At 38.8% G+C, this 25,335-nt stretch overlaps 2 protein-coding genes across 2 annotated transcripts; both read left to right on the forward strand.

Moving 5' to 3' along the window:
- The first annotated feature begins 940 nt into the window (after positions 1–940).
- taf5l (TAF5-like RNA polymerase II, p300/CBP-associated factor (PCAF)-associated factor) lies at positions 941–6,494 on the forward strand. Its single transcript, XM_042485318.1, has 5 exons — positions 941–1,090; positions 2,403–2,544; positions 3,183–3,287; positions 3,429–4,189; positions 4,961–6,494. The coding sequence occupies exons 2-5, from the start codon at positions 2,406–2,408 to the stop codon at positions 5,756–5,758; spliced, it is 1,803 nt and encodes a 600-aa protein (XP_042341252.1). The 5' UTR covers positions 941–1,090; positions 2,403–2,405; the 3' UTR covers positions 5,759–6,494.
- Positions 6,495–10,970: 4,476 nt separating this feature from the next.
- On the forward strand, positions 10,971–25,150 carry capn9 (calpain 9). Its single transcript, XM_042485159.1, has 20 exons — positions 10,971–11,289; positions 12,349–12,418; positions 12,504–12,622; positions 12,855–12,988; positions 14,394–14,562; positions 14,656–14,739; positions 15,815–15,900; positions 16,679–16,753; positions 17,575–17,735; positions 17,977–18,134; positions 18,903–19,111; positions 20,112–20,148; positions 20,225–20,305; positions 20,597–20,654; positions 21,578–21,642; positions 21,808–21,876; positions 22,537–22,615; positions 23,772–23,888; positions 24,012–24,070; positions 24,832–25,150. Exons 1-20 carry the CDS (start codon positions 11,086–11,088, stop codon positions 24,856–24,858), a joined length of 2,061 nt encoding a protein of 686 aa, XP_042341093.1. The 5' UTR covers positions 10,971–11,085; the 3' UTR covers positions 24,859–25,150.
- Positions 25,151–25,335: the final 185 nt, after the last annotated feature.

The raw sequence follows: 25,335 nt of genomic DNA on the forward strand, positions 1-25,335 counted from the left end.
CATTACAACAACACGACAATAATACATCTTTAAAAAAGAATAAAAAACATATATTTTTAAATAGAATAAAACAAACGGTATACGTTTGTACTTTTGAATTGAAATATTGAATGAAGAACTTTAAAGAGGGATAGATAGATAGACATAGATATAGATATAGATACAACTTCTTTACAATATTGTAAAACCCCAGTAACAACAGCTATGTGTTTTCAGCCAAACTATCCTTATTATGAAGTTTTTAGTTGCAAAAATACAAGGTACAAGGTAGAATTATTAGTCATTCGGAAATAAAATATTAACACATTATGTTAACAGAATACAATGTAAACGGAGAGTAAATAACTTGTTAAAAAATACTATGTTATTATAATTAATATTATTATATATTATATTATATTATAATATATTATATTTATATGATAATATAATTATATTATATTATGTAATTTACATAAATACATGTAGCTGTTCTGAAAGAACAGTGAAATAATTAATTGAGAAAATCAAAGGTTTCAGAGGTTAAAACTATCAAAATATTACATATTCGATTTTATAAACATTTTGGTGTAAATTCGCAATTTTCCAGGCTTAAAATGAATAAAATTAGGTTAAAGGGGTCTGAGCAACTTTTAGATGACTGTCAGTCCTGCAGCGTTTAAGAGCTTGATCATGACTCCTGTATGTTTCTCGTTAGTATCATTGCTTAAATTTGAACTTTCACTGTTTGTATTGACAGCCGATGGACAGCAAACACTAAGGACTGCTCCTAAAACGTGTCATTTTATTAAAATACCTTGCTGTTTGGTGATAAAATGGCACTGAGGCTTGTTTTCCTTCATTTTTAAACTGGAGTTTGGTTCAAAAGGCGCACCAAAAGTACCAGACAAAGCTAGTGGATCGTCGATAATAATCCAGGAGGGTGAGTGGATCACCGATAGCAGATGGAGGCTGACCGGGGGGCGGAAAACTCACGATGGAGCGGCGACGACGCGCTGCAGCGTAGTTTCACCTGGACACCGAGCTGCGTTTAAAACCTCACCCACCTGCACACAGTCACCGAGCACGGAGAGGACCAGCACGATATGCAGTGAGTACCGATTTGTAACCGGCGGAGCTGTTGAACCGGATCAGTCCCGCGAAAAGTTTGGAGGCCCGCCGCCGCTGCTAGCGCTGTTAGCCGGTTAGCTCAGAGCAGGCATCCTCCTCTAATGTGGACCGCAGAGCGGGCTTCACTCCGGATTAACGCCTTAATAATGCCTTATTTATTCTTCCACAGTAGTTTCAGACTAACATTTACATGTTTGCGATCATTAAGAGAGTATTTAATGTTAATGTCTTAGTAAACACATTAGCATTTTGCTTTGCTAGCTCGTTAGCCACAGGGATGCTGTGCTCTCAGAGCTCACTGTCATGATGATGATTTTTCACATTTTAATCACTAAAACATAAACAAAAACTGCTGGAAAACAACGCGTTTTTAAACTGTTTAGTGTCTGTGGTGGTTTCTATGTTTGACAGACTGGGAGTGAAAGTAATGTGCAGGTGTTTTACCTCAGGTGTGTGACACTAAGTGGAGGGAAATCATCTTTTTGTAGGGACTTTTTATTTATGAGAGTTGAAGGGTATTATTATTATTATTATTATTATTATTATTATTATTATTATTATTATCATCATCATATTTTTAAAATAGATATTTAATTATTTCATTTTATGTTTTTCATCAAAGTTACAAAATATTCTTCCTTGATCTTTCTCTATCTTTTGGGGAAAATGCATCCCCCTTCCTCCACCATAAATGAGTTTTTGGATTTTAAAACTATGTAACCTAAGAAAATTGGTTTAATTTCTTCCCAAAAAAAATATGGGGCAGAAGGCAATGAGCAACTCAAGAAGACATGGCCCCAAAAATTAGCGAGAAATTAGTAAAGATTTTCAAGAAAATTATTCAAAAAATAAGCCCATACAAAAAAAAAAGACAGAAAAATAAAGAAAAAAATTAAAACACAACCAAGAGACACAAAAGTACTGAAATGTAATAAATAAATATGTAATCATAATAATTATATTATGTAAATTAGAATTTTTTAAATCTAATTTTCAGGTCATTTGTTGCCACCTTTTATATAAAAAAAAACTTTCACAGTTTGAGAAACATTTCTTGCAAAGCTGATAGTTTCCGTTTCCCCTTTGTTTCTTAACGTAATCAAACCAGTTTGCTCAGGTTTCAAAGAGTTAAATAGCTTGTGAAAGGCGTCTGAAGGCAGCACATGAAAACTTGTCACTCCGGGTTTCAAAAGGTAAAAAAAATTGATGTACAAGTACCTCTGCGTTGTATTGCAGTACTGTACCTGAGTACATGTTCCGTACTTGGTCTGATGACACTGTTTTGTTCTCAGGTCATGAAGCGTGTTCGCACTGAGCAGATCCAGTATGCCGTGGCTCAGTACCTGAAGCGGAGGCAGTATGTCGACACCGACGGCTCCCTGAAAGGAGCCAAACTCTTCCAGTCAGCAGAGGAGATGGCGGCCAGCCTCACAGGTGAGACGCCTGCCGAAATATGACCGTGATGGGGACATTTGTCTCTCACATCAGACGAACGACACAACTGTATGTCAAAGTGCCTTCACTTCTTTTATGTGAGAGCTACAGTAACTTTGATTTTACATACAGTTGAGCTCTGATGTGCTGATGCATAGCAGCTCATCTGAATGATAACCGATGCTGATAGCTATATATCCATTTTTTTAAACCTAATTTTAGTGATTTAAAGTCTCTTCAGTAGTGGAGTTAAAATCGTATGATGCAGACTCTTGTCACGCTGGCTCACCAGCAGGCGGAGACATGAAACACAGCTTTTCCGTGAATGTGATTATCAGTCATTGTGCAAAATAAGAAAAATACTTCAGCTTAGGGTTGATGTTCTGTACATGTTCACTTTGTCAATTAAAAAATAAATCAATGCAAATATTAGTTTGTGTTATTGGCAGAAATCATTACGTTGGCCGATTTAACATTTAATTTTAAAACCTGTGGATTCTCACTATTTTAACCCACATTCCCAGAGGCTTTAAGCTGTCCTTAATTATAATAACATCCTCTTGAAATAAGTGTAACATTCTGTATGACGAGTATTTTACTTACACCTTCATGATGGTACTTCTGTTTCCTCTGAGCAGTGCAGACAGAGTCGGGGTGCGCCAACATCGTCTCTGCCGCTCCCTGTCAGTCCGACCCTCAGCAGTATGAGGCTCAGTACTCCCGGCTGCGCTCCTTCCTGTCAGGTATCACATCCACGCACCTGCTGCGTATTCTGAAGGACATTATTTTAGAAAAAGTGCATCCCAAAATTCACATTTCCAAGTCTTTCTGGAAGCTGTGTGACCTGCAAACCCTCTGAACGTGTTTTATTTCTCCTTAATCAGAAACCGAGATCTCCTGGGCGAAGGAGGTGAGCAGCATCCTCTACCCGCTCTTCGTCTACCTCCACCTGGACATGGTGCACTGCGGCCTGAAGGGGGCGGTAGATGGTTTTTACAGCCGTTTCCACGGAGCCTTTCTTCAGGACAGCGAGCAGCGCGCCATCATCGAGCAGCTCCGCCACGTTCTCACCGCTCAGGACGTCGCAGCCAACCCCAAGCTGAGTGCTTTCTTGGAGCACAAGTACGTGGTTCACCTGACGGAGCCGGCCTACAGCTACCTGCTGCGGTACCTGCAGAGCGAGGACAACAGCGCCCTCTGCAGGGCCTTCAGCACACACCTGCAGGTGGAGGTCACCGCCTCCAGGCGCACAGACTACCAGCTTTACGGAGCAGCCGGCGGGGCGACCACCGCCCCGAACTCCACCTCCTCCTGGGCGGGAGTGGACGGGGCGGAGGGCGGGGAGGGGGTGGAGGTCCCTGCAGGGATCCCACAGAGCGAGGCGGCCCTGGAGGCGCTTCAGGACTGCATCAAGAAGGTCCGCGAGGGCCCCCCCACGCTCACCACCGTGTGTTTCTACGCCTTCCACCACACGGAGCAGATGTTGAACACCGCCGAGGTGTCCGCCGACAGCCGGCTGCTGGCCGCCGGCTTCGACAGCTCCACGGTGAAACTGTGGAGCCTCCGAGCCAGAAAACTGAAGGCCAAACCGCATCAGGCGGACGTGTCACGCATCCACCTGGCCTGTGACGTCCTGGAGGAGGAAGTGAGTTAACTCAGTTCAGTTGTTTGTCCCAGACGCGATTTGTGTCGCAGCCACCGTTCCCAAACATGTAACATATCGAGATTTCAAATGAAGAGAAGAAATGACGCCCCCTTTTTGAAAATCCAATTTAAAACTGCAACAATTAGTTGATAACTTAATTAATGAATTTGCAGAACATTATTCTGCAACCAATAAAAATCACCTCGAGTCAGTTCTTAAGAAAAAAATTCCCAATTTAAAAAAACAAAAAAAAATCTATGATATTTCTTTTGGGGATTTTGGATATTTATTAGAAAAAAAAATATTTGAAGATGTCTTAATATACAAACAAAAATTAAATATACTCAACTGATTAATTGATAATAAATATAACTCATAATTGCAGCCTTTTATCTTTTAAGTAATTAATTTTCATCCAAATTGGATTATTTCACCACCATCTTGTGGTCTTATATAAACAAAATGTGGAAAAAGAAAAGAAACACAAATTTAAAAAAACATTATCCCAGATAAACTGAAACTAATCTTGATTAAGACCTTTTTTTCTCTGCCTCCAGACTGAGAACGGGCCAGTTTTCTGTTATCCGTGTGAACAGATATCTCCGTCTTTGTGCGTCTTCTGTATTTACCAAATTAACATCTTTTTTTCTCTTTTATCTGTAGTTACAAATTATAATGGATGAAATTGACTTTATTGTTGTTTTCTCATATGATCTGAATTCACTAGAGGGTAAAGACAGGTAATCTTAGATGTCCCTTGTCCCTCCACAGGTGGACGAAGAGGACGGCTGCGGCAGCGAGATAAAGACGCTGAGAGGTCACAGTGGCCCCGTGTTTCGTACCGCCTTCCTGACGGACAGCTCCGGCCTGCTGTCCTGCTCCGAGGACACGACCATCCGTTACTGGGACCTGGGCAGCTTCACCAACACGGCGCTGTACCAGGGACACGTCTACCCGGTGTGGGACGTGGACGTCAGCCCCTGCAGCCTTTACTTCGCCAGCGGCTCCCACGACCGCACCGCCCGTCTCTGGACGTTCTCCCGCACCTACCCGCTGCGGCTCTACGCCGGGCACCTCGCCGACGTCGACTGTGTCAAATTCCACCCGAACTCCAACTACCTGGCCACCGGCTCCACAGACAAGACTGTGCGTCTGTGGAGCACCCAGCAGGGGGCGTCTGTTCGCCTCTTCACCGGCCACCGTGGCCCCGTGCTGTCTCTCGCTTTCTCACCTAACGGGAAGTACTTGGCGTCCGCCGGCGAGGACCAGAGGGTGAAGCTGTGGGACTTAGCATCTGGGACGTTGTTCAAAGACCTGCGGGGACACACGGACAGCGTCACCAGCCTGTCTTTCAGCCCGGACAGCAGCCTGGTGGCGTCCTCGTCTATAGACAACTCGGTGCGGGTGTGGGACATCCGAAACTCCCACGGCGGGACGCCGGCTGACGGCTCGTCCAGCGAATTGGTGGGAATGTACACTGGAAACACCAGCAACGTGCTCAACGTCCAGTTCATGGCCTGCAACCTGCTGCTGGTGACGGGGACGGCGCAGGAGAAGGCAGAGCAGTGACCGCGGCTGGTTGGTTTTTTGTTTTGATGTTTGGGAGAAAATAATATCTCCAGGTGTTTATTTGAGGATGTCGTCACCAGATTTCTTCCCCGAATCAACCGCTGAGAGCTTAAAGGGACAGGTTCGATGTTCTGAACTGGGCTGTATGAGGTATTTTTCTACAAACAGCAGATGTCAGTCAGCACGCCACAAACCAGGAGAAGCAGCAACTAAACGTATTTTATGTATAAAAAGTCCCATCTAAAAAAAATAAATATCACTTTAAATATGCACAATATGAAGAGTATTTTCACTGTTTTAACAGGATGTCAGACAATGATTTACAACGAGAAAATTAATCGTATCGCTCTCTTCAGACAGTTTGTGTCATTGTAATTTAGGACAGGAACCAAATATTCCACTATTTGTTAATTGGGCAGGTATTCAATATTCTGATATTCTCTCTCATTATTTTTCTTTTTGCAGAGGATGCATGCAATTTCAGTGTTTGTGATTCTTCCCTTCCAGCTGACCAAAAATTCAATTATTTGGAGAAGCTCCGAAGCTCAGACAATAGTATTCGGGACAGCCCTGACTGGTGTGACAGATGGACAGGATGGACATCAGTTTTTTTGTGCTGCTTCAGACGCATTTCACAAGAATTCAAATATCTTTAACGTTAGCGAACTGGTTTGATTTCTTTCAAAAACATGAAATAAAAGAAATAAGGAAACTTGGAAAGAAATGTTCTGCAAATTGCGAGATGACAAGAAAATTACCTTTAAATTTGCTACAAGGAAAAAAGAGAGAGAGGAAAAGAAAGAATTACATTTTTTTTTTAAAAACAAAGAAACTTGGGACCTTGGCCTGCTTTTCCAAACTTGGGGCGTACCGGCTGAAATCTACTATCTGTGAATAAACACCCCATACAATCCTACTTTAAAAAAAGACGAACTATCCCTTTAAATGTCACCACCTGCACAGGAGATTTCCTCAGAAGTTTTTGGCATAGAAAAAAAACAAGGTCAAATATCTGTATTAGTAATCTCCAAATCTCATCCTTCTAAAACTGGCTCAGATATTCATTGATAGATAAATTATAATTGACTTGGTGGTTTTATCTAACTGCCAAAGCGTCTTCACAGTATTAAATAATCATCAGTGTAAAGTTTTGGGTCCGGTGGTCTCATCCTGTTTACCCTGCTGTCATGCACAAGTTTTATCATCTGATGAAGCAGCATATTAAATGTGACTGTTGGAAAATATTCTTCTGTTGAATTAAAAAAAAAAAAATTAATAGAAAAGGTTTTACCCAAAAAGCTCCGGAGCAGGAGGTGGTTGTATTTTCGCTCTTGGTTCGTCTCTGAATTATTGTGGGTTTTGAATAATAAAAAAAAAAGTGTAAATAGCCTTGTTGAGCAAATTTCTAGGATGTAAAGGCTGTATTTTTGGCACTTTTCTGCGAGTGGCATGAACTGTGCAATGTTAAAAAATGTAAATATTCTGTATTTTTGTAATATTTTGGCTACAAGTCAGCATTCAGATTGTGCTTTAAGAGGGCTTAAAAAAAGATTAATTTCATAGTTCTGGATTCTGTTTTCATGAGTTTTTTTCAAGTCGTTTTGAATATTTTCTTGATAAATTCAGCCTGGAAGTCGTCCTTTTTGTTTGTTGGGGAACTTTTGTTGGCTCTTGTAGCACAAAGACAAGAAATAAATAACAATTTATTTGAACTAATGCTTCAGTTAGCTCTTTTTATTTTATTCGTTTGCCTCTGTGGTGATAGCCATAGCCGGAGGCAGGATTTATGTTTTAGGTTTTTCGTCCGTGCATCCGGCGGTCTCATTGTTGTGAACATGATATTTCAAATTTGGCACAAACATCCACTTGGACTAAATCAAACATTTATTAGATTTTGGTGGTCAAAGGTCACAGTGGCCTGGTCTGCCCCATTCTTCTGAATAAGATATTTCAAGAACACCTTAAAGGAATAATTTTAAATTTGGCACAAACATCCACTTGGACTAAAGGATGAATTTATTATATTTTTTATGATCAAAGGCCGAGGTCACTTTGATCTTGCATCCATCTCATTTCCATTTAAAGCTATATCTCAAAAACCTTCAAGGGATTTTTTATTCAAATTTGGCACAAACGTCCACTTGGAGTCAAAAATCAACTGATTAAAATTTGGTGGTCACTGTGACTTCAAAAAACAGCACACTTCACTATAACGTAAGAAATACAGCCAGTAGGCGGTATTTCTAGTTTCAGTAGTATCGTGCTGGTTTGAGTCTCTGGCGGGCCTCATCCTGTGAATCAGCTTCATATGCATAAAAAAACCAAAACACCCTGATACCGATGTCGTTAAACCTGACGAACCACAACGCGTCTCCAAACAGGACCGTGCAGACGGCAAAACCTTTAGTGTGAGTCAGCTGATTATAAATCTTAATTTATTTTAAACAGACTTTTGAGTTCGTTTGATGAACCAAATTCAGCATAAAAGAGTGTTTAGCTTTAAATAAACAGTTTGATGATGTTTGATGAGGCGGGCGGGAACTGTTGGAGGAGATCATGTGTGACAAATCAAACAAACACTGAAAACTTAAGATCGATATCAGAATTAAAAGAGCAAAAGTTTGCTCAGAGTTTCTGTTATTTATTCTGCCCTTATTAATATAAGTGGGGTGGACAAAATAATAGAAACACCTGTCAGTACAACACAATACAAACTCAGAATCCTTTAAACTGATCATATATTTGAATCAACGCGTCTCTAAAACTTTAAACAAAAACTAGATGACAGATCTGAGAGAGCTGTTACTTCAGATATGCTTGTGATGATAGATACAAATTTAGGTGGTTGACAGTTCAGGTATTACTGAGTAAGGTGATTAAATTACAATCTTAGAGCAGTGTATGGACACTGAATACTTAACTGGATTTGGATAATATGACATTTGATATGAGTGTGCATGAAGCTTATATAGCTGGTGACGTGCAGTCAAACAAACTTTTATTTATTTATTTATTTTTACAGACTTGTCTTTTATATGATGTCACTTTTATTTATTTATTATACTTGTTCACTTTTTAACTTCTTATTTTTGTTTTATCCCCACTGATGGGATGTCTATATATATATATATATATATATATATATATATATTCATTTAGTACAATAACTGTTTTTATAGAAAAAAATATAGTTTTTATAAACTGTAAAAACAGACATTAACATTGGATTTTCAAATTCTGATGATCCTTTAACACATTATGAGTTATTATACAGGTTTGTGAAACAAAACTTCATGACTTTTTCAAAATTTTAAAGGTATATTTAGTTTTCCAAGACTCTTCCAGGCTTAGAAATTGCTATTTGCAAATTCCAGGTTTTTCATGACTGTATGAAACCTTTTGAGTGTTTAAATTTTGGCGTTACTTTACTCTCTTCTACATCTCAGAGGGATATATTGTGTTTTTGTACTTAAATACATTTATTTGTCTGCTTTAGTTACCTCAAAGACTCACACTAATAATACTAACTATAATCAAATAATAAATTACGATGTTTTTGTCGACTAAACTTGCCTTTCTAGACTTGGGACTTGACTTTGAACTTGAGTGCAAAGACTTTCTTTAGACTAGCGGAACAATGTCCTGATCCCACCATTAGCTGAATCAGCTCTCCTCCTTCACCCAAAATATTTCTGATTTGGGTCTGATTGAAGGCCACACCCAAAAAGACTCTGACGGGCCAATTTTTGTGGACGCTCGTATCACCTGAGGTACTTTAAATGAGTACGAGCAAACCCTCATGAATGGTAATCTCACTGTACAACACATACCTGTGTAAAAGCACGCTCGTCTTCAGACATGTGAGGAATCCAGCGGCTCTGCGGCAGGAATGTGGCGGCTGAGAGAAATGAGGACGACCTGGAGGAGTGAGTCTCTGATGTGGGTGGCGGGGTGCAGCTCAGACGACGCTGTCACACCTCAACTGTGTCTGCACTGATGAGAGACAGTCAGAGACACAGAGACGAAGAGACAGAGAGACAGAGAGAGACACAAAGATGAGAGAGAAAGAGGAGGAATACATAAGGTGCATGATAACGCTGTTATCTGTTACTGTGGACAGATTATGAGACATTGTGCCCCTCACCCGTCCTCTTTTGGAGGACACCCAGGCTAAAAGAGACGTGTTTGTAGTTGTAGCTCATCACTTTGTAGTCGTTTGGTGTGTCTTTGCAGTTGTCATTTTTCGACTTTTTGCGATTGCTTTTCCTCTCTGTATTATTTTTTTATCTTCCTGTTGTCTTTTTGTTGCATCTCTGTAGTCACTTTTGCATCTTTCTTCTATTCATTTTTTGTCTTTGTAGTTGTTTAGAGTCTCTTTGTAATTACCTTGCATCTCTTTAATCGTCATTTTGTTTCTTTCTGAGGTTGTTTTCTGTTTCTATATTCGTTAAGCATCTCTGTCATTGCTTTCCGTCTTTCTAGTGAATTTGGATTGTTTCTGTGGTCTTTTTAAGTTCCACTATAGTGGTTTTGAGTCTCTTTGTAGTCATTTTGTACCTTGGAAGTCATTTGGCATCATTCGGTGGTTGTTGTGAGTCTCTTTTTAGTCACTTTGCAGCTCTATAGTCATTTTGCATCTTTCTGTCATTGTTTTTTGTCTCTTGTAGTCATTGCATCTCTTCGTGGTGTCTGTCTGTTGTCATTTCTCTGTAGTTTTGCATCTCTGTGGTCATTTTTAATGGCGTCAGCGCAGTCACCTTGAATGTTTTTGAAAACAATTTCCATCTCTTAGTGGTACTTTCTGTTGGTAGTTTTGTAGTTTTGCGTCTGGCGGGCTGCAGCTGACACTGGGGCGGGAGCTGGGGTATGCTCTGGCTGTGGGAAACTTGCAGTCTTGATTCAGTCTGACCTGCACATCTTCAGACTCCAAACAGAAAAGTTTGAGCCCAGAACTTTGTCTCTATGAGGCAACAGTGCCTCTCAGTTTTGGTGAATAAATGCTGCAATAAGCGACAACACTTCTGCAGTCCTCTGCATCACCCACAGGTTTGAATGAGTGCTCCCCTTCAAGCTATTTAATTTATCAGTTGCCAAATCATGTGGAATGAATTCTTCCAGTTTCCTGCAGGCCAAGCCCAAAGAGAGAGAGTCAGCAGGGGCGAGGTTCACCAGCGCAGGAGGACAAACCTGTTTCAGTCTGGAGGGTGTGTACCTGACAGCCCTACCGACCCGACAGGCTGGTCGCTCCCTGCATCAAACGCACACACACGGCGGGAGACTCCCTCCATCACACACGTCTCCGTCTTCCTCCACTTGCCGAACTAAAGATGCCTCTCCAGTCCTCGCTGTCGGGGGGCTCCGGTGCCACCAAGGCCTTGAACACGCAGTCGGACGGGAAGTCGTTTGAGGAGCTGAGGCAGGAGTGTCTGAGGAACGGGGTCCTGTTTGAGGATCCGGACTTCCCCGCCAGCGACTCCTCGTTCTACTTCAGCCAGAGGGTTCCTGTCAATGTTGAATGGAAGAGGCCGAAGGTACGAGGACACACATCACATTTTAAGATTTGAGGTTTTAGGGGGCTTGGCTGATGCTCTAGTCGAAGCAGCATCCACAGATCTGAGGGAAATTTGTTAGATTTTGTAAAATTGTGTCTTTTAAAATCTTGAATGAATGAAATGTTGTGGTGTCTTGGTGAAATGTTTATCTGATGGGAGGTAAAACAATGATCAAGTTGTTTTTAGTCATAATATTGGTCATATTTACTATTCTAATAGGCTTTGAAAGGTCCTAAATTTAAGTGACTAAACTGGTTCAGTAAAAACTGTCTGTGGCAGTTGACTAAATGAGTCTTGGCAGTGTTGCAAATAATCTGCAATAACTGAATAAATGAGGTTAAAGTTTATTTGAAGTTATTGATTTTAATACAAAAAAAGCAATTAAGTATTTATCCAGCCGTTGCTGCAAAACCAGTTCTGCAAGACAACAGTGTAAATAGAGCCAAGTGCAGGAGCAGTTTGCTCACTCTGAGCTCGGTACGCAGACTTTATCCCCACACGCCTCAACGTTATCTGCAGAAAAACAAAACAACCTGCAGCTGCTCAGAAGTCGAGCCCAGACGTTTGATTTGGTGATCGGCTTGAGATTAAAACATACGTGGAAGCTTACTTAGTTTTCTTCATGAATGTGATGTTTGTGTTGTGTTTGTGTTTGTGTTTGTGATGTGTTTGTCTCTTATGACATCTGTGAAGGTTTTTTTGGCTCATTTTCAGCACATCTACCTGTTAACACACTGACCTGGCCTGAGTACACTGTGGAAACTCACTCATCGTGTTCGTTACAATGACCACACATTTCTCTGTTGGGCGTTCCTTCAGAGTAAAAATGCTTCAGCTGCCTTCAGCTGGTGTGTTTTTTTTGTTGTGTTTCAGGGACTGGGATTTCAGGCTGATTAAGATGCCTGGAATGTGAACACACCTTTGAAAGGCACCTGTGTCACCTCTCAACTGTCATTTACATGTGTGTGTGTGTGTGTGTGTGTGTGTGTGTGTTTTATCTTAAATAAACTGACCTGTTCTGTTCCTGTTTCTCTGCAGGAGATCTGCGAAAACCCAAAGTTCATCGTCGGAGACGCAGACCGGACAGACATCTGCCAAGGACAGCTCGGTTAGTTCTCCACAAGTCGCTTTGTGTTTTTTCATCAGCATGTATTTCACCCACTTACCCATGACACACTCGTTTATCACCGCAGGGGACTGCTGGCTCTTAGCGGCCATCGCATCCTTGACCCTCAAAAAAGACGCCCTGGCCCGAGTCGTCCCCCACGACCAGGACTTCGACCACAGATACGCCGGCATCTTTCACTTCCAGGTACACGCCGGCTGATGGGCTGCAGAGTCTCATGTTCGGCTGGTGCTTTTTAGACATTTCAGTCTGTCAGGAAATAGGAAATAAAATTCAATCATAAAACAAAAAAACAAAAAAGATCACACAGACTAATGCAGGACTAACTATGTAGTGCCAATGAGAGGAAGCAGCTGAAGTTGTCGTGGTAACACGGGAGGTGGTGTGTTTTGTGACACACTCTTTCTTGCTCTCTCAGTTTTGGCAGCACAACAAATGGCTGGACGTGGTGGTGGACGACAAGCTGCCGTCGGTGAGAAACAGACTCATCCTGCTTCACTCCGCCTCCAACAACGAGTTCTGGAGCGCGCTGCTGGAGAAAGCCTACGCCAAGTAAAAACTTCATTTTATACCTCCTGAGTGACATGTGATAAATATACATTACATCCACTTTGTGTTTCTCAAAAATCACAGTTTACTTAAGTTTTTCTGCTCAGATGTGACTAAAGATGTTAAGTTATCTACATGTTATTTTAAAAAACCCACAATGATCAATGTTTGGGCAGAAGGAACGGATGATTTTGTGCTTTTCATCTATAGCGAGGATCAATGAAATGACCTAAAAATGAATGGGATTCATCTTCTGAGGAGTATGAATGTTTGAAAATTAAAATGTCATGGCAATGCGCTCTGTTAGAAGACGTTGTCCTGAGGGTGGACCTTAAGGGAAAGTCATAAAAGTGTGCAAATTGGAAATATCTAGAATAATTTAAATGATTGTTTATGGTCTCCATGAATGTCCATGGACTTTGGGAATACTTCGACTTGCTGTTTTGCGTCAAATGCCTCAACAACTATCATAAACTATAATATATGACATTCCCATTAACCTGGACTGTTCTTTGTTTATGGGGTTAATCAGCAAATGTTAGAATGCTACACTAAAATAAGATGCAAACATTATAAACATTATACCTACTAAGCACTATCACTGTATGCATTTTAGCATGCTGACTTTAGCACTTCGCTCAAAACATCGCTGCAGTAAAGTGCGGACTCACTGAGCTGCTATCATTACTGCTAGCATCGCTGCTATCATCGCTGTAGACTGATGTTTTTGCCCGTCAATGGTAGTTAGAGAAAAGGCCAAAAAGAACATAAACATCCACAGCAACAATATCATTTAAAGCTTTTAAAATGTGACTGCAATGCAAAAGTGTTGTTGTATAAATCAGTGAAACTCTATGACCTAGAATCCAGAAATGTCCTAAAATCCTAGAAACATCCTCAAATCTGAGAAAATCCTCATAATGTCATTAAATCAGAGAAATGACTTAAAATCCAAAAAATGTCCTAAAATTTCAGAAGTGTCCTAAAATCCAAAAAATGTAATAACATCCCGGAAATATCTTAAAATCCTAAAAATGTCCTAAAATTTCAGAAGTGCCCCAAAACCCAAAATATTTTCCAAAATCCTAGAAACATCTTAAAAACCTAAAATGTCCTAAAATCCTAGAAACATCTTAAAATCCACAACATGTCCTGAAATCAGAGAAACGTACTTAAATCCTAGAATTGACCCAAAATCCTAAATATGTAGTAAAATCCTAGAAACATCCTAAAAATACCAAAAAAGTCCTAAAATCCTGGAAACGTGTGGGGCCCCTGTGACTGGCCCCTGGCCTCCTGTCATTGTCCAAAAGTGACCCTCAATCAAAGCATGTTGAGTATCTTTGTTTTAACTGTTTATCACTTTGAATCCACGTTAATTAACGCGATGTGTTCACGTTTGCGTCAGAATTCACGGCAGCTACGAGTCCCTGAAGGGCGGCAGCACCATGGAGGCCATGGAGGACTTCACTGGTGGCGTCGGGGAAATGTACGACACCAAGCAAGCTCCGAGCAACCTGTTCTCCATCATGAAGAAGGGCCTGGACCGAGGCTCCATGATGGGATGCTCCATCGATGTAAAGATGATCATTATTTTTAATTACTGTTCCTCCAGCCCCTCATGAAAGACGCTTACTTACAGCCAGGTTTGTGTTTTTGGTTTTCTTCAGATCACCAGCTCTGCAGAGTCGGAGGCCAAGACGTCCTCCGGTCTGGTGAAGGGACACGCGTACTCCATCACAGGCCTGGAGGAGGTAAGGCTCACCTGGGACACACCTGGTTTCAGGTGTTTCTGACTGGAATCAGGATCAGCGCTGCAGACCTGTTAATAATGAGGAGACAATAATAGAAAACGCATGAAAAACTGATTTTTTATGTGTAGTAATATTCATTTATTTAGTTTTTTAGTCAGTTATTGGTTAATTAGTTAATTTCTTTTTATTTTTGCTTCTGGCTCTGCTGCTGTAACGTTTGAATTTCTCTGTGTGGCCTTAAAAAGTCTTATCTTATTTTATTAAGTAAATTTTCATTCTTGTTTGCATTAGGAACGCAAACAAAAAGGTAATTATAACTGTGATCTCATTTTTAAAGTCGCTGCTGTCGAGATAAAGGATAAATGATCAAATTAATTACTTAATGATTTTAAGATTTTAGAATAGAAATCACCATAAAAAAGCAAAAGTGCAGACAAGGGGTGCAAGGATAAAGAGATTATTTAAAATGATATAAATCACACAAAAAAATTCAGATATTTTTTATGTGTAATAATATATTTCTTAAATTTACAAAACAAAATGCTACACATCATGTGTGTATTTAAGTTATCCTTTGTAACCATCAATCATGAACATACAGTATCTGTGTAAGTGAAAGATGTATATAGATTTTCTATGATTTTACTTTTATTTAATCTGATTTATATTTTGTTCCAATTTTTTGGCACTAAAAATAACGTTTTTTGGTATTTTTCTCTGCTTGTGACCCCGTTGCTGTAATGTGTGACTTTCCCGTTATGGGATTCATAAAGTCATATCTAATTTTATTAAGTTAATACCAATTCTTGTTTGCATGAGAAAAGCACACAAAAGTGCACGTGTAATTGTGATTTCTGTTTCTGTTTTGCAACTTTAAAAAAAAATATAAATTTGTTAAAGGATATAGGAATAACACAAAAGACGAGATCATGCCAAAGATATGTCCCTGATTTGTCTTTTTTTGTCTGATATGTTAGCAAAAAATAACAATTAGTCTGTTATTTTAACAGTTAGGTAAGCGTACTCAAACTCTCGCACTAATAGTTAACAAATTCACTTTTTGTCTTATAATCAGATTACTGTCCGAGGCCGGAAGGTTCAGCTGATCCGGATCAGAAACCCCTGGGGTCAGGTCGAGTGGAACGGCCCCTGGAGTGACAAGTGAGCATGAATCATGATACCACTTTATCTTTACTTTCTGTATCAATAATACATGTTAAAAAAAAGTGTGCTCATGGATGGATTAGACACGAGGCTCCTGGGAACAGACATCTAAAAATGTTTTGTGTTGTTTTGAGTCTCGCTGTAGTTGTTTGGTGTATCTTTGTGGTTGTTTTTATTCTCCCTGTAGTCTGTAGTTTTGCATGTTTTGTTTTGCATCCCTGAAATAATTTCCTCTTTGCAGAGGTTTTCTCTTCGCTTGCTTTGCATGTCTGTTCATGTTTTGTGTACATCCATTAACCCTTTCCCCACCAGGGCTGGGGCTAGAAACTACAGGACGCATCGCTCCATGTCTCATCCAGTAGTTTTGTATCTCTTTGTTGCATCCCAGCAGTTATTGTAAATCTCTTTGTAAAGCTTTTGTGTCCAGCTTCTGTCGTTTTGCATCTCTGTGGCTGTTTGAGTATATCTCTATTTCTCTATTTCTTTCATTCAATTATTCCATTCAATCTGACAAAAAAAGCATCAATATAATTAAAAGGAAATGATGCCCTCTTCCTGTTTTCACCTTGAAGTGTTGTGTATTTTGTGTATTTTGTGTCTTCCTGTCGTTGTTTGACTTTCTCATTAGAAATGTGAAACAGAGGCTGAGGTCTGGGCCTGAGCCCAGTAGGTCTGTTTAATAATCCATCCATGGGTAAACCCGCTGATTACTGCTTCTCTCTGATTCCTGCACGATGATGTTGTAACGGATTATTTTGTCTTGTGCCTGTTTCAGATCCAGAAACTGGGATTCTGTTGATGCAGCCCAGAAAAATCGGATTTTGCAGAAATCCGACGACGGTGAATTCTGGTGAGACCCTGTGATGAATTAGGTCCACATTAAAGATTAATGAAATCTTTGTAGCTGTATAAATCTTTTGTCTTAGTGTGAGAACTGCACATTAATATGTTTTTAGTATACAGGGATGTAGTGGACAGAATAATTGCTGTGAAAACTGGTCGCTGATATTATGAAATCATGGTGTCTTTTGAACATTGTACGACTTCATCAGTAACCTCTCAAACTGCCGATCAATCACTGGTTCCTGCTTAATGTTGCTCGAATCCATTTAACCTAGTTTTCTATTGGAGATCCCAATGAAATGTTGAAATGTTTATAAAACCTAAGATTTGTTGTAAAACTCAATAGTTTTAGAGGGTAAAACAATCAGAACTTATTTAAAAACTAAATGATTTTTTACTGTTTTTCAGAACCAACAATTTTATTTTTTTTGGAGTACCAAAGTCATAACAACAGCTATGTATACACATAAAATATCATTTTTAACAAGTTTGTTCAGTCACAAAATATTCTATTGGAACTAAAAAACTTCTTCAAAAGAAACCTTTGGTTTTAAACACATAGCTATTGTTTGGTTTTATAAAAGTGTAAAGCAGTTGGTTTGTACTAGAAATTTTTAAAAAATTGTCATTTCACCAGCATTTTGGTTGAAAGTTTGGAATCAAGAATTTTAAATTAGTTTTAATGGTTTTTAACATCGTTTAGCCAAACACAGGAGCCAGTGATTGGTCCTACAGGGGTTAAAGTCTGACATGATGTGTTTTGAGCTCAAATGTGAAAAAGCTGAGTGCTGAATTTGGAGATGACAGCGATTGTTTTTGTGACTCCAGGATGGAGTTTGAGGACTTCAAGCAGAACTACGACAAGGTGGAGATCTGCAACATGACCCCCGACGCCCTGACCGACAACTCAAAGCGCCACTGGGAGGTTCAGCTGTTTGAGGGAAACTGGATCCGCGGCTCCACCGCTGGAGGCTGCAGGAACTTCATCGGTGAGACCACATCTGACATAAACGGAGGATTTTTTTAAGCCTCAATGGTGTTGAGGCATAAAAAGCAGAATAGATTCTGGTGGTCACAGGTGAAGATCCCTGTGACCTTGTCTGTCTCATTCATGTGAACGCAATATCTCAAGACAGCTTATTGTTTTTCAACTTTGGCACAAATGTTCACTTGGACTTAAGGATGAACTTAGTAGATTTTGTTGGTCATCAATTTGTCTTCAATCCGCAGACACATTTTGGACCAACCCACAGTTCCTGCTGCAGCTGGAGGACGCCGATGACGAGGACGACGTGTGCAGCGTGGTGATCGCGCTGATGCAGAAGAACAGACGGAGGCTGAGGAAGGAAGGCATGGACCTTGAGACCATCGGCTTTGCGGTGTACGAGGTGAGAAAGAAACTGAACGCGTTTGAGCCTCAGCTTTAAATGTTTTTCTTTTCATGTCGACAGTCTAACCTTCAAACAGCCATGCCTTTTCAATTTTTTACTAAAATTGTAACCCTTTCAAACCTGGATCTCAAGTATTTAAACCTCCAAACCCGAGGAAATCAGTTTGATTTCTTTTAAAAACATGCAATGAGGACCTTTGCAAGAAATGTCCTGAAATGTGGAGAAAAAAAGGTCAAAGGTGACAAGTAAATAACCAAAACATTAGCTGGGGGTTATATTAGATATTCATGAATAAAAAATGGGGGAAAATGTCCATAATACTATAATACTTATGAAAACATATTTAAAATTATGACAAAATATGACATGGTTAATAAACAATGGGACAGTATGGGGGTAACAATTTGTGAAGACGCTGATGATGTATCATTGTCTTTTATGTTTGTTTTGTTGTTAAAAATATTTTAAAAAATATTACTTATTAAAAATATGCAACTGAAAAAATATTTACCTCTTTCTTAAGGACATTTTTGTCTATTTTTGTTTTTTAATTTTCATTTTCTACTTTTTTTGTTTGTTTGTTTATTTATTATTGCTTATTTTGCAGGTATTTTCTTGTAACTTTTTACTTCTTATTAGTTTTTGGAGCATTTCTTGTTAAGTTACTCATTGCCCTCTTCCCATATTTTCTTTAAAAAATCAGCCATCTAGCTCAGGTTTCAAAGGGTTACAAGCCAACTTAATCTCATGTTTCTGTTTGTTCAGGCTCCAGACGGAAAGGACCACCAAGGGAAAGATTTTTTCCGGTACCACGGGTCCAAAGCTCGTAGCAGGACCTACATCAACATGCGGGAGATTTCGGAGCGCTTCACACTGCCTCCTGGGAAATACCTGCTGGTCCCCACCACTTTCCAGCCCCACCACGAGGCCGACTTCCTCGTCAGGATCTTCTCTGAGAAGAAGGCCGCAGCTCTGTGAGTGTTCAGCTCTGGGTTTTAAGCAGTGGTATAAAATACTATTTTATAGGCCTACTTCTACTCCACGTTATCTCACAGGCAAATATTATTCTTTTCATTGCACTACATTAATATAACAGTTTTAGTTACTGTTCAAATTCAGATTTTTAATAAAAAAGAAAATGACTCAGCAGTATATAAAGTAATTAAAATGAGCTCCATCTTCACAAGCTGCAACATTAAATTAAGAAATGCTCCGAGCGCTTCTTCTCCTGGTTTGGGCTGAGTTTGGACATGGACAAAATTTAGACTAAAAAGATATTTCAAACTCAAAGAAAATTTAAAAATAATCAACCCCAAGAGTTAAAAAAAAGAAAGAAAGGGAAACAAGACCATAAATTAATTGTAGCAAATTTGAATAAATTCCCTCTAGGTTTTTTTGATACTGCATTAGCAAAAAAGTGACAGAACAGTGACATGGTCACTGTGACTTTGACATTTGACCACCAAATTCTCATCAGTTCAGTGTTGAGTCCAAGTGGACAGTTGTGCCAAATTTGAAGAATTTCGGTCATGACGTACTTGAGATATCTCACAGTGACCTTTGAGCCTCTACCATCAAACTCTAATCAGTTTATTGTTACGTCTAAAAGGACGTTTGTGCCACAAGACTGAGACAGATGAGGTCACAGTGACCTTGACCTTTGACTTTTGGCCACCAAATTATAATTAGTTCAGGAGGTCCAAGTGAACGTTTGTGCAAAATTTGAAGAAATATCCCCGAAGCATTCATGAGATATGCCGTTCAGAGAATGGGACAGTCAAGTGACCTTTGACCTTCAACCATCAATTTCTACTCAGTTCATTACTGCTTCCATGTGGATGTTTGTGCCAAATTTGAGGAAATTCCTTTAAGTTGTTCTTTTTGAAAAACAAAACACTTAAAAAACATGAAAAAGTCTCCACAAAGTATCACTTACTTCTTTTTGAATTTTGATGGTGTGTTTGTGCTCCACAGGGAGATGGGAAGCGATGTTGATGCTGACTTGCCAGATGTAAGTAGATCACCCGGGAACTGATAATCAATCACCGTCGTGTGCGCTTGTACTGATGTTGTGTTGTTCCCACCAGCCGCCCCCGCCCTCCGCTCCCGAGGACGAGACGGACGAGGAGAAAGGCCTGAGGAGGCTGTTTGAGCAGCTGGCTGGTGATGTAAGAAAACAGTGTTACACAGTTTTCTTTTCTAATATGTTGCTTTATATGGTGTCAAGTGTTTGTCTTGCTTGAGGTAGACTTATGTGCCTCCCAGATGCAAAAAAATGCAGCTTTAATATTTTAAAATGATGGGATTTGAACAATGTGAATTTAAGAAGAAACACTGTTAAAATGACAGTATGTTTCATATATTGCATTCAAACTAGAGTTTATAATTAAGGACTCAGATTTGTAGATGAGCACGTACACACGATTTTTCAGTTTTTTTTCCCCGGTGTGTTTTTTCAGGACCAGGCTATCGATGTCAGAGAGCTCAAGCAGATGCTGGACGGCGTTCTCAGCAGACGTAAGTGAACGAGGACATTCGAGTATTTTGTTCACTTTAATTTTTTCCCACTTTCAGATTTGATTTTAGGTTTTCAAAATAAACAGGCATTGTTTTATTTTATGAAACAAAATGGGTCAAACAAAACAAAAACACTAGGAGCCACTCTAACATATGATCACATGCAGGGACACTCGACTTACTTCGCTTGGGGGCCACTTTTACAAAATGACAAGAGGCCAGGGGCCACTCACAGCGGCCCTATACATGTTACTTGGATTTAAGGACATTTCTAGTAATTCAGGATGTTTAAAGGATTTTAGGACAGTTCTAGGATTTTAGGACATTTGTTAGGATGTTATGGCATTTTTAGTAATTTAGGATGTTTAAGGGATTTTAGGGCGTTTCCAGGATTTCAAACATTTTAATTTTAGGGCGTTTCTCAGATTTTAGGACTTTTGGGGACATAAATACATTTCTAGGATTTTAAGACATTCGGGTGTTAGCTAGACCCTCTTGTGGGGGATCCTCCACTGGCCCTTTTCTTGATAAACAAGCTCTACTTGATGCTGTTTTATGCACTCTGACATCTTATGTATACTAAAGTGTGAATCAGTTCATTTTTATAATGAATTAAAAAATGGTTGAGGGGCCACCCGGCATCCTACTGGGGGCCAGATTTGGCCCACGGGCCGTTAATTGACTATCCCTGGTCTAATATGTTACTGCATCAAAATTATGTTTGCATCAACTATCTAATGTTAAAATACTGCATTTTTATCAAACCTGGGCAAAAAGTTATTGGACTTTATTTCTGTTTTAATTACTTCAGTGACGCAAATTAAGAAACAACATAAAACTGACTAAATATCTTGAGTTGTGATGTAATATCACTGAATTATTTGTTGATTTTTTTATCTGTTTTCTCTGTTTTTTGTCTTCAGGAAAAGAGATCAAGTTCGACGGCCTGAGTCTGAGCACCTGCCACAGTATCATCAACCTGATGGATGTATCCTTGCACATATATATGTAGTATTAGAAAACATACATCCCATAAAATACAAAAAACAACATAGCTTACATTAGACATGGAGGAGAAAGGAGCTGTGTGATTCTAAAATAATGGATAATTACCAGGATGCCTTCCTGAAGTTTTTCCTTGACAGTTCACCAGGTGGACCAAACAGGAAAACTGGAGTTCCAGGAGTTTAAGGTCTTCTGGGAAAAGATGAAGAAGTGGATTGTAAGTTTTGATTTATGTATTTAAAACTCTCAAACAGAGGTGTACGAAGAAATGTGTGTACTTCAGTAAAAGTAACAGCACCTGTTAAAAATACTCTGTTACAAGTTAAAGTCCTAAAATGTTGACTTAAAGGGACATTTACTCTTACCCGTAGTGCTGTTCATCAGTCTAGACTGCTTTTGTGTGAGTTGTTCAGAGCTGCAGATATCGGCCGTAGAGATGTCTGCCTTCTCGGCACTCGGCTTGTGGTGCTCAAAGCACCAAAAAAATTTGTTTGAGAATCTCAAAAGCAATGTCTCTGTCCAGAAATCATGACCCTGTTACTCAAGATCAGGGCTGTCCAAACGCTCTTCAATGGATTAGATAACGTGAAAATACCTGCGGGTCACATTTTAAGGGATAATTAACAAAATCAAAAACGAGACAAACACAACAGTTTCATCTGTCATAGAAAAAGTATTAAACTTTCCACCGCAGCTGACGTATACAAAGAAGTACAATATTTCCCTTCAAATTGTAGTGACGTTGAGGTATAAGTACATTAAAAAGACCTCAGAATTGTAACCTACCTTCATATGCTGCTGTAAATCCGTGTGGGTGGAGGGAGTTTTGTGGTTCTTGGTGCTTCAGGTTGTTTACGGTGAACTTCTGTTGTTGCAGATGCTCTTTTTGTCCTTCGACACCGACCGCTCAGGGAAGATGTCATCCTACGAGCTTCGCATCGCTCTGAAAGCTGCAGGTGAGAGTTAAATGTTAACAAACTTTATCTCTCTCAACGATTTTTTTCACTTCGTAATTTTTCATTTCATTTTAACTCTTGGCAGACGTTTCTTACTGGAATATTTTGGAGATGTGATAAACAAACATTCATTTAGATTTCAAATAACCTTATTTTCAAATTGACAAAAAAATAATGTAACTCGAGATATAAGATTGAAAAAGCAGCTAGCAGCAGTTAGCAGCTAACTTACAGAAGAAAATTCGCAGACAACTTTTAACCCTTTGGTATTAATTATAATAAATAAAAGCTGTAGTTATTTTAAGTAGTAGTAGATGTATTGTTACTTCAGTAAAAGTACTTAGAAACAGATAAAATGTCATTTAAGTATGAAAATAATAATAATAATAATGATAATAATAATAATAATAATAAACACTCATAATTATTTTTTAAAATTTGATGACATTAGATAACTTGAAGAAAAGTGGCCAACAACTATTAAACCTTTGATATTTTATATTAAATAAAAGTGGTAGTTATTTTAAGTAGTTGAGCAGTAGTTGAGGTATTACTTCAATAAAAGTAAGTATAATCAGGAAAATGTGTTTCTAGTATGAAAAGTTGAAGTACCCACTAAAAAATAAAAACTAATGAATTAATAAATTATCAATAATAACCTTTTCAAAACACATGATGACTTTGATGTGTTACAAAATAATTGCCGATGAATTTTCTGTGATATGGCTAATTGATTTTTTGACTGATCATTTCAGCTGTACTTGTATAAACAGTTGGGCAGTTTAATTTTTAACAAAAAATCATTTTATAAACTGTTATAATCTTCAGGAAAAAAAATCTTAATTTGTAAAGAAGTTAGTAAATTAAGCTATCAAATAAATGTAGTAAAGGAAAAAGTACAATCGTTTCCTCTGAAATGTGAGTAAAAGTATAAAGTGCTCAAGTATCGTATAAGTACTTTAAATTTGTGCTTAATTACAGTACTTGAGTAAAAGTAGTTGAATTCTACTGCTGGTAATAATAGATATTTTCTTAGTAATAGAAAAAGCAGAAAAATCAGCAGCAATAGCACTTCCTCCAATAAAAATAATGCTCTTTAGTTTTTGGGGATTATTCAGTGTTTAGATTTAAATCGTGTGTATTTGTCCCCGTGAAGGCATGCAGCTGAACAACAGGCTCCTGCAGCTGGTCGGCTTGAGGTTTGCTGACAACAACTACGACATCGACTTCGACGATTACCTCACCTGCATCGTCCGTCTGGAGAACATGTTCAGTACGTTCATTTAAAGACATTAACGTCTTTAAATGGTAGTGGTGAAGATTCATTGGTGATAAAATGAACTTTAAGAGGACGACTTGCCACTTTGAGCTGAATCACTTTCTTTCTCTTAACCAGGAGTTTTCCAGACTCTGGATAAATCCAGGAGGGGACGCGTGAACATGAACCTGTTGCAGGTACGGACAACATTATATCTCTGAAAATATTAATGTTTGTTTTACCACCACGGGTGGGGTTTATTTTGTGTCTTTCTGATCACAACTCTTCATTTTGATTCTTTTCTCTCTTAACCCTTAATGCCCGCTTTAATATCACACACACTCATATCGCTCTGCGCTTTTCAAAATAAAGCTTTAAAAAATATTATAATTAATTAATATGATTTTCCACTTTCTCTTTTCCACTTTATTTTTTTAACCATCAGTCCTAATCATAAATATCAAATATTCTTTAATTTTCAGAATTTTAACCCTTTAAATGTCAGGTTTTTGTCATGATGCCACTATGTTTAAAAAAAAAAAAGAAAAACACACAAAAAAAGAATTATTTTTAATATACTACATGCAAAGTTTAATTTTTTTTTCATATTTAAAAAAATATATATATATGACACCCAGAAATAATACAAGTCATGTTTTTCTGCTTTGATGGCTGTGGGATCAAAAATGCCAGTTTGAATGGGTTTCAATGGAGTGTATTTTAGACTTATTGTAGGAGCTGAGATGGAAATTCACTGATTACACTCAAATACACAATCTGGACAAAATAAGCATAAGTATGATGAACACAGCCAAAATTATCAAAGAATGAATAATGAAAAGCGTTTAAAATGCATCAAACAGTCCCTGAGGGTTAAAACGTAACAGAACTTGTAAAATGATGGTCTTTCATTAAATTGTGTTTTGTTTTGCTTAAACTCTTTATTTTCACCTCACAGTTCCTGATGTTGTCCATGAACGTCTGAGGAGACGCTGAAAGCAAACAGAAGCCACCAGAAGAACAAAGCGAGTGCAGTGTGCTGTATTTTGCGGCCGTAATGATGCATTTTCCTTTTCATGTTTAAAATTCTCATCTGTTTTTTTTTTTTGTTTGTTTGTTTGTTTTGGACTAAATAATGTGAGACACTGTCTGCACTAAAGTGTTGGAACGATGGGATCAAATATTAAAATTGGCTGACTCATGCTTTTGGACAAAACTACTTCTTTCTGCTCTCTGCATGGATGCAAATAAACTTTGAATAAAATGTCTGGCTCTGATGTGGAGGAATGATAAATACTGGAACACAAATATCACTTAACTGCTGGGAGTTATCAATGTCTTTTTTGACTAAATAAAGAATTTTTAATACCTACAATAACTAGAGTCAGCAGCTGAACCCAGTTAAACAGCGTGACGTTCACAGGATGAGCAGTTCAAGTTTTGGTTTTTAACCAACAAGAGA

Source organism: Plectropomus leopardus, chromosome 4, assembly GCF_008729295.1.
Source record: "Plectropomus leopardus isolate mb chromosome 4, YSFRI_Pleo_2.0, whole genome shotgun sequence".
Classification (NCBI taxonomy): domain Eukaryota; kingdom Metazoa; phylum Chordata; class Actinopteri; order Perciformes; family Serranidae; genus Plectropomus; species Plectropomus leopardus.

Excerpts from the sequence above, each read along its gene's own strand:
- taf5l (XM_042485318.1), top strand. The coding sequence starts at position 2,406 with ATGAAGCGTGTTCGCACTGAGCAGATCCAGTATGCCGTGGCTCAGTAC. Across the intron at positions 3,288-3,428 it reads GCTGCGCTCCTTCCTGTCAG|AAACCGAGATCTCCTGGGCG; the intron begins GTATCACATCCA and ends CTCCTTAATCAG. Across the intron at positions 4,190-4,960 it reads GTGACGTCCTGGAGGAGGAA|GTGGACGAAGAGGACGGCTG; the intron begins GTGAGTTAACTC and ends GTCCCTCCACAG.
- capn9 (XM_042485159.1), top strand. The coding sequence starts at position 11,086 with ATGCCTCTCCAGTCCTCGCTGTCGGGGGGCTCCGGTGCCACCAAGGCC. Across the intron at positions 18,135-18,902 it reads TCGGCTTTGCGGTGTACGAG|GCTCCAGACGGAAAGGACCA; the intron begins GTGAGAAAGAAA and ends CTGTTTGTTCAG. Across the intron at positions 22,616-23,771 it reads CATCGCTCTGAAAGCTGCAG|GCATGCAGCTGAACAACAGG; the intron begins GTGAGAGTTAAA and ends GTCCCCGTGAAG.